An 8,840-nucleotide genomic window follows, 5' to 3' on the forward strand; every position below is an offset into this window, starting at 1 on the left:
AAGATAATAGATTCAATCCACGATGTGACTATTGAAGCTCAATTTTCTGCAATCTAGTATACCACAGATTTCTCTTCTACAGTTTCCAGCAAAGATGTCAATAGTTGTAACACTTCTTTCAGCATTCTGTTTTAGTTTAAACCAGGAATAGGATTGTGTTAATCCAAATCTATCACATCACTTATATAGTAGCCAAGAGATTGGCCAGACTTCTGTTTGCTTCAGCTCTTGATCAATACTTAACCAGAAATGTGCAGGTGAATGCTCTAGTTTCTTAACATTTCTGTTCATCCAGACAAGAAGCCTCAAACATAATTCCAAACACAAAATGAAACAATTCGTAAGCATCCCAGATATGCTTGAAGGAAGTGTTTTAGAACACCCAGTAGTACCCAACTGCAACCTCCACACATGGTCACTCCAGCACCACGGTCAAATCCCACGAGTGCTCCAGCTTCCTGGTTTGAGACTTCTCCTCACGTTATGCTGTACTGCAGGTTGCAATTGTTCTGTTCCCTTCTCTTTTCTTCTTGTTTTGCTCATTATTATGTCTAACATCTGTTTTCAGATACCTCAGAATATACAGAAAACAGATATTCCAGTGCGTACCAAGAAGGACTGGAATAACATCTTGAGATGCCTTAATCTCTGTGTGCTACACATGCAGTGTGAGCCGTCTTGAGAAAGGAACAGTAACATCTCAATGAGTACACAAGGGTACCTACACTGCATTTAAAATAAAAGTTTTTTGTTTTTTTTTTAAATCCTTTTTCTTGTTCACATAGGAATGCAAAGTCAGCAGAACTATGATACAGAACAAGGAAATACTAAATGGGAGTATAGGTAGAAGGAAACACGTCTGCCAGATTCAGAATGTATGGAAGAAGCTAAGAGGAAGAACAAGTTGGGAAGGAAAAGCAGGACACACCAACTTTAAACTATGAGATAAAGAGTAACAGAGGCATGCCTGGGACACAAAATGATTGAAGACAAGAATTAAGATTGGTACTGTACAATATTCATATGTAAAAAAAAAAACAAAAACTATTACCTTACGGAACTGGAGCAGTTTCTTCCTTAGGTTCCACCAGCAGCTTGCTTTCAGAAAAGATCTCATCCTCTTCCCCATCCTCTTGTTAAACTGCTGTTTTTGAGAATGCAGAACTATGGTATCCATGGTATAGTTCTCTGTTACGTTCTGTTTCTATTCCTCTTTACATACCCCTGTCATTTTAAACTGGTACTTAAAATAGCTTAAAACAAAACAAAACAACAAAAAAAAAACTAATATGCTGAAAACTAAAACTCTAAGCAGAATTGTTTCTATTTGCCTAACCTACATACAACGCAATTTTCCTTCAATCACAAAAATATCTTTTGTTCTATTGGGAAAAGGTCATCTCTGAAGGTTTATTTATCACTCTTGCCTATGGCTGACAGAAAATCCACTTTTGTTATGACTAGAAGGTGAGAAGTTAAAAATACTTAAGTATTTTAGCAACATAAAAGATGCTGAAGATTTGTTGAAGATTCATAAACCCACCAATTTTGTTAAGTAACTTTTACCTTTTTAGGAAGATCCATGAAAAAGAGCTATTAAGAGATCTAAGAGGATTGACTACTGACAAAAATTCTTCAATCAGCCGTTCCAATTACGGAATGTTAAGTTTGCATGATTGGTACAAGAACATGGGCACAGTGGGTACAGTTCATCAACAGTATCCAAATAGCTGACAAAACACACACAGCTTAAAAACTTTGTATCAATTGAGGTCCTATCTGCATGTGAACAACTACTTATGTTTTTTCCAGTGACATGGTACTCCAAATTAAGATGTATGGCTGTGCTTCCATCATTGTCTTTGTTGACCACTATGTCCAACAAACTAGGGACTTAACATTCCCCAAGAATGAAAGCAAGCTGTAATGTTTTAATTCAGAAAAGAGAGACAGTGATAAGCAATAGGGAAAACTTTTTATTATGAAACAAAAGGAACAGTTATTCCACCAAGCAAGGTTTTACAACTTTTTGCAGCAAAAGTTCAACAGCCAATGAGTACAGTGGCAGAACTATGCAAAGTTATATCAAGTGATTGTCTTCTCTAAAATTCCTTCCAATCCTTACAAATAACTGCAAAACCAACAACTAGAAAACTTTCAATGATCTTCCAATATCCAGTGAAAAATATTTTTAATTCAAATCATTTCCAAACACTTAAAGTTCATGTTAGGAGTCGTGCATTTATCTCACCTACCTGGCACTCCTGCACTGCAATTTCATTACCAGCCTATACCAAAACCAGCAGGATTATAGTTTTAGTATTATCTTGCAAGTACAACAAGCAGCTAATCTGCAAAGTTATCATTAAATCACTTCTGGCAGTGAAGAAGAGTTGCTGTTCTGTAAGTTACATTTTAACTTCTTTTGGTTCCATGTCTCTTATCCCAAGAGCTAAAAAGTGCACTTAGTGGGTACTGAAAAAAAATAAGTTAACTTAGGGCACCTGTAGGCTAAACTACATAATTTATGTGAATTTATGCCACAATTTGATAGCATTACCCTGTGGGCAATGACAGCAATCAAGAAGTGCACCTTCCTGTTAATGAGAGTACCTTTTCACATGATGTCCACAAGTAGAGCGTCTTACTTGAGAAAACCTGCTTTAAGAGTATGTGCTATCAGACAAAAGTATAACAGTTTCAGTGAAAATGAAATTACTCTAAGTGGGAACTGGCCAACTGGCAAGCATAGAACAGCCTACAGGAAGGTCATGTGGCATCAAAATGCACATCAAAAAAATACAAATTTCACACTGCTTTTCAACAGAATGAGAAGCAGTCTCCATTCAATGAAATTGCATTAACAAAATGATTAACAAGTCCAAATCTCTTTTCACAGTTTCAATTACACAATTGTCTTGTTGGCTGTCCAAATATTTTGTTAATACTGTTTCCACGCACCTAACTGGAAATTAAGACTTGAAGGGATCTGAGCAGTCTATCATGGAACAGGCAGGAAGAACAGCAAAAAACAAGGAGCAAATTTTCTAGCCATCTGCTCAGTAATTAAGAACAGCAGATTTCCATTTCACAAACACTCCTCTAATATTTTCCATTAGAGTACAAATGCAACCCCTGGTATTTCTCTACTCTTAAGAGCAACTGGTCCCTAAGAAGTCTTCTTCCAAATAATTTACACTCGAGTGCTTTGATTTCTATTAACTTGCCTACTCTCAAGCACACAATGCCTTCTTGACATCAATGGACCTTTTATACAACCAAATAAGCTCCTTCATTTCCCTCTCCAACTAAAACAGCTAAAAAGGGATGAATATGCCATACCTGGTACTCATTAGGACTCACTGATTCTAGGTCTTAAGCTGGGCAATGGGGTCAAAGATCTAATAGCTATTTTAACATTGCCACCCCTGTAGTTGCATCACCAAATGTACACTTATCCAAGCAACACAGGCAGCATCCTGCTTGAGCAAGAAATCACTTTACCAGATTTCTCATAATGTTTAGAGAAGACCCTCTGTACCCTGAACCAAAATGGTTCCAATGGTTCATGTAGTGAAAAAGCTGATAAAGCTTTAGACGCTTTTCAAACCCTGGAGCTTTGGGAATTTTACTGTGATAAGCAGAGTAAAAAGAACTGCTGAAACCACCAAACATCCCAGCTATTGCAAGCTCATACTCTGAATGGCCATAGAAGGAAGCTGGATCAAAGATAATTGGACCAGAATCATCCTCTGCAACATTTCCTCCCCAGAGATCTCCATGCAGGAGAGCAGGAACAATTTCTACATCACAGAACAAACTGGGTATCTTCAGCTGCAGGGAAGAAAAGCAAGACGTATCAGTAATAAATCTGTGAATGATTATAGGGTTTTATCCACATAGATGCAAAGGTTGCTGAGCATGAATTCAACTTTCTTAGAAATCAGTTTAAAAAAATTAAGTTGGAACACCATAGGACCTTATCAACAGAGATGCAAATAAAAGAATTTCTATTTTTACACAAAAGGAAGCAGATGACAACCAGTCACTGAACTGTTCACGTGTTTTTTTTTAGCATTCAAAATTTCAAAATGTAAAACTAAATTCAGCTACGTAGCATTTAACAGATTTAAAAAATAATATTAAGCAAACTCACTTTATCATTATTAGAAAGCTCAGGATACTCCTGACAATCTTGAAAAGATTTCCACAAAACAGCACCCAAACGTCTAATACTGCAGTCACTTAATCAGACACAAACCTTAAACAAAGAAGAGCATGCAGAACAGCACCCCAAATATACATTCCTCATCACAAATGTTTTTGAGGGAAAGAGAAATGTGAACTTGATCTAGAATTTCCCAGACAGTAAGGCCAAATGGCATTTGGCACACGTTCATTTTAGAGTATAGGGTAACTTACAAAAGCCAGTGAAACGTAGACTAAAAGGCATTTTAATCTCTAAAAGCTGGAATCTGAGTGTCTTACCAACAGTACTGAGGCATAACAAGGAGGAACTCTGTTTTATGACAAGAAAATCTAAACAACTGAAAGAACTTTTACCTGAAGTCGTGCCCAAAGTTCTCTTGCTTCCCTGTCTCCTGAATTCTTTTCAATCATATCCATTTGGGGCTGGATTCTTTGCCTGGCAAAGAAAGTCACCCAGTCAGTCTGCCAGTCATTCACCTGAAGGAAGAGGATTGCAGATGTTGGTTCTACATCACACAACGGACACCTTTTCGTTTTTCAAATGTAACTTTGAAGGAATATACAACTTTTATCTGAAAACACCCTGAATAGTAAATGTTAAAATTTTAATAAAAAGTATCTTAAAATGTTAAAATAGGGGAAAAATATTGAGCAATAAAATACAAAAAAAAGAAAAGGTATGGATGTCTAATGCATCTGTAAGTGGTGTTCAAGGCACAACTTTTTTTCACAGGTTAACAATATTTTTTCTTTTTAAAATGTCAGATATAAATGAATTTCTATTACAATATTTGTGGCCCTTTGTTCAAGGCAAAATAAATAAAATAAAATTCTACCACTCTCATGAATTGCAACCTACCTGTGGAAGATAGCCACAGCAGGTAACTGTATGAAAGCCAAATTGATCCACAAACTGGACTTCCATTTGCCCTTGCCCTTTACCTTTCAAACCAAAGACAAAAATCCAATACCAATGACAAGATTCTAAGCATCTAAATTACAAGTGGACCTTAAAAAATATACAATGAAAAGTAGTAAGTTTTTCCTACTGAGATGTTCTTAAAAATTGCATGTTAATATACTTCTCATTACAATGGTTGCTGCTATCAGTTAACTTTAGAGCTCAATGTAAATTAACTACATTATAAATTCATCACCATATTTTGAGGCAGTATATCTTCTCTAATATCCTGTCCTTGTAGAAGCCACAGTTCAGGATTTCAAGGGTCCAAACTGAATAATCATTTTGCTTACAGAAGTCCAAAATAGAACAAACAGAAGCAAAACAAAACAAAACAAACCCATCCCCACTGAGCCTGGGTGTTTATTCCACAAATATTATTAGGACATCTTTAGTGGAAGAAGAAAATGTACCCTGAAATAGCAGAAGCTAATTTAACTGTTTCGTAAATTATTAACTAGGTTAAATTCATTAACAGCTGTGTACTGTACCAACTGTGCTCTCTTCTTTCTTCAGCTTCTCTCCAAGTTGCTGGTTATGAAGGTGGAGATCAGCCAGTTGTGTTCCAAGCTTCGATGAATGCCTAGAAACAAAAGTATCCTTTTGAGACAGACTGAAGACAGAAGACTCTTCTTTGTATCTGTCACTCATTCTGCCTTCTTCTCTCTAAAAGGCCTATGAGACCAAAGAGTATGATGGCCTTCATTGAATCTTATCTTTTTAATTTTTAAATAAAAGTTTGCCCTCTACACAGTTCAGGAAAGTCCTGCTGTAATTACAAACAACTCTCGCAGCCAATTGCCTCCCATATGAATGGCACTGTGCTACTTCTCCTGTCTCTCACATCTCACATCTCTCCGCAGTTTTAAAGGCAGTCATTTAACGCAAGGTCATTTCCCCATTTTCTTCTCATTAACACATATCATAGCTACCTCCTGAAATCTGTAGGTCAGGAGGTGCATTTGTACTCTTCTCATCAGCAAAAAACACAATAGAATTTCTGCTCTTCCTGTTGGAATTCACTGAGTTTTCTTAACAAATTAGAAATTAAGCTGCCTGCAGAAATTGTGAGACTGAAACAGGAAATCAGCTATGCCTATCTCCTAATGAAACTGGAGGGAAATACTCATCGCTTTTTAAATTACTCAAGCATTTGCAACAAAGAAGGGCCAAAGGCTTAAAGCCATCAAAATCAATGTGAGAACTATTGAAAAAATAAAATGAAATCTGGATGCAATCATGCTTGGAAGTGGCTTTCCATTTTCATGGCAAGAAATAATAAACACTGGTTCTTATATCAAATGCAAGTGTATAAAACAGCTGACCAAATAAGTAGCTTTCCTTACTGTAAAAAACAATGATTTAAAAATAATTAAGTATTATGAAATTAAACAACACACACACTTACTGATGTATTATCTGACTTACTAGCTGTAGTATTCTGATGTATTTTATGTATTTTATATAGTTCTCTGTTATATAAATTCCTAGAAGCATTCTGACCTGACACAAAAAAAATCCCCTCCCCCAAGAAAAAAAGATATTTAATTGCCATGACAGTCAACATTTCTGACAAAAGAAGCAGTGATACTGCTGTGTTTTACCTGTTTAAGCCTCTCATTTCCAAATGTTCCATCACAAACAGAGTACTGACCCCAGGCAGGTCTATAACTTTGATGGGTTTAGGCACTTTTATTGTCTCTGTTTTCAGAATGGCTTCTAGACTTGCCATTTCTCCCTCAAACATTCTTCTAGCCTGTCAAATATTAAGGGAAAGCATTAATCTCTATTAACACCAGTCACAGGTAAAGACAATTATTTCATAAAACCAATCAAGGCTGTAAACATTAAATAAAAACAAAGAACAAGTAGGTTAATGCATGTACAAGACAGAGATAGATCCAAAAAACTCCATCTGACAACCAGTTTAGAATTAGAGATTTCACTTCATAAAGCGATTCCATTAAGGGGACATAATTTCTGCCATGCTCTATAAACACAAAAGCAACTTTGTTTACAATAGAAGGAATGTAACTCATGTATATAAAATGTAAGCGATATTTTATTAATTGACCATGAAGCAAATGACTAGAAAAATACATTTCTGCGACTATTATCCACTTTGAGTAACATTTATTCTCTTGAGTTGCTCCACTGACATCAGAGGCACTGATCACATGAAGAAATACTGCTCTAGGGAGTTGCAGAAGACACATGGGAAATTGGTAATATGTGCTGAAGGTAAAAGCAATGAAATATAATGAATAAAACAGAAACAGAATACAAGCCCCATTACTAATACACAAAATACAGTGACAGGACTGTTTACAACAGACATCGACTTAAAATTCCAAAACCTAAATAAGATCAAGAATGAAATATTGCTACAATATCTTTGTTTGCAATTCTATCTACATCATCATAACAGGTTAAAGTCCAGTGTTGACTCTAATAGTTCAAAAAAAACCCCAGTATTTTCTAGAGGATTCTGTTTTTTTAAAGAAACTGCTGATATATACCCATCGCTGCACAAACTGCACTGCATTACAACCACTTGGCAAAGTTTGTTTTAATCAGCATTTGGAATCCACAGACACGAGCAAAATAATTATAATATATATAAAAAAAAACAAAAAACAAACAAAAAAACAATTACTGAATAGAAAATCTTTCCAGATCTTTTTCCACGGCCCTATCTTGTAATTAACTGCACTGAATCCCTAAACACGCACTGAACAAAAGCCTCAGTAGAATGGCTGTGTTTCAATTCAAAGTGTTTTCAGCCTCACAGAGCAGCACAGCCTGTCAATATTTTGCTGCATTACCCCTTACAGTGCATCAATCTTCGGTTCCCTGATACAATCAGGGAGCACCTACAAATATAGAAGCATCTATAGGTGCAAGCAAACTTTAAAAAATGTTTTTTGTTATTAAACGCAAATAGAAGTTCTTTGGTTAGTCCAATGAAACTGTTCACTTGGCTGCCACAAGCACAGAGGACCTTTAAAGTAAATTCCAGCCAATCTTGATTTTTTTTAAACAAGCACACCATACACGTATGCTGTGCTGTATCAGCTGTCAAAGGCAGATGGTTACTTCCTACAGCAGCTGGCACTGGATGTTGAAGCAGAAAGTCTTGGACAACTGTGCAACACATCATTTATTGTGAAAAGCTCCTTACTGAAGGAAATGAGTGGTTCTGTTAGCACGAATTAACATGCATGCCCTCACTCAATATAGCTCGCTCTGGACACTTCCACAGTGCGAGCAGCCGCGGCGATGCAGCACTGCTCCTGCCCTGTATCCCAGACCAGCAGCAGCGGGTACAAGCTGCCAAACCAAGCAGATCTCCAAGCTCAGCAGCAGGCTAGCTTCTGTACTCCAGCTGCTCACCCGCTACCGTCTGAGGCCAGCCGGCCAACCTCATCTCCCCCCTCACAAAGAGGCTCAGTTCAGCCCAGCCCAGCCCAGCCGCCTCCAAGGAGCGGCCGCTCTCACAAAACCCCGCGCAACCCCCGCGCCGAACCAGATGCTCGCCTCACGCACCCCACCCTCAAAACCCTCCCCACCTCCGGCTTAGAGTTGCTCTTCACATACACCCGGCCGCCGTCCGTCTCATAGCTCTGGCCCTGGCTGATACAACCGCCCCCCAAGTGCCCGGTAGCGCGGA

At 37.5% G+C, this 8,840-nt stretch overlaps 2 protein-coding genes across 3 annotated transcripts in view; both read right to left on the bottom strand.

Annotated features, from left to right (window-relative positions):
• The window catches only part of FN3K (fructosamine 3 kinase), a 10,244-nt gene extending 8,381 nt beyond the window's left edge, over window positions 1-1,863 (bottom strand). Inside the window, exon 1 of the mRNA XM_019621636.1 lies at window positions 1,052-1,863. Within this exon, the coding sequence (XP_019477181.1) occupies window positions 1,052-1,177 (126 nt within the window). The 5' untranslated portion in view covers window positions 1,178-1,863. The remainder of the gene's footprint in view (window positions 1-1,051) is intronic.
• Window positions 1,864-1,956: 93 nt separating this feature from the next.
• The window catches only part of LOC100550464 (ketosamine-3-kinase), a 7,083-nt gene continuing 199 nt past the window's right edge, over window positions 1,957-8,840 (bottom strand). Inside the window, exons 2-7 of one of the 2 annotated variants that reach the window (XM_010721245.3) lie at window positions 8,740-8,840; window positions 6,775-6,926; window positions 5,662-5,753; window positions 5,069-5,151; window positions 4,564-4,686; window positions 1,957-3,834 (exon numbers count right to left, since the gene is read on the bottom strand). In XM_010721245.3, coding sequence (XP_010719547.2) covers window positions 3,496-3,834; window positions 4,564-4,686; window positions 5,069-5,151; window positions 5,662-5,753; window positions 6,775-6,926; window positions 8,740-8,840 — 890 coding nt within the window. In that variant the 3' untranslated portion in view covers window positions 1,957-3,495. The remainder of the gene's footprint in view (window positions 3,835-4,563; window positions 4,687-5,068; window positions 5,152-5,661; window positions 5,754-6,774; window positions 6,927-8,739) is intronic. The other variant, XM_010721246.2, reaches the window with a different exon arrangement.

The sequence above is a fragment of the Meleagris gallopavo genome, chromosome 20, assembly GCF_000146605.3.
Source record: "Meleagris gallopavo isolate NT-WF06-2002-E0010 breed Aviagen turkey brand Nicholas breeding stock chromosome 20, Turkey_5.1, whole genome shotgun sequence".
In the NCBI taxonomy this organism is placed as follows: Eukaryota; Metazoa; Chordata; class Aves; order Galliformes; family Phasianidae; genus Meleagris; species Meleagris gallopavo.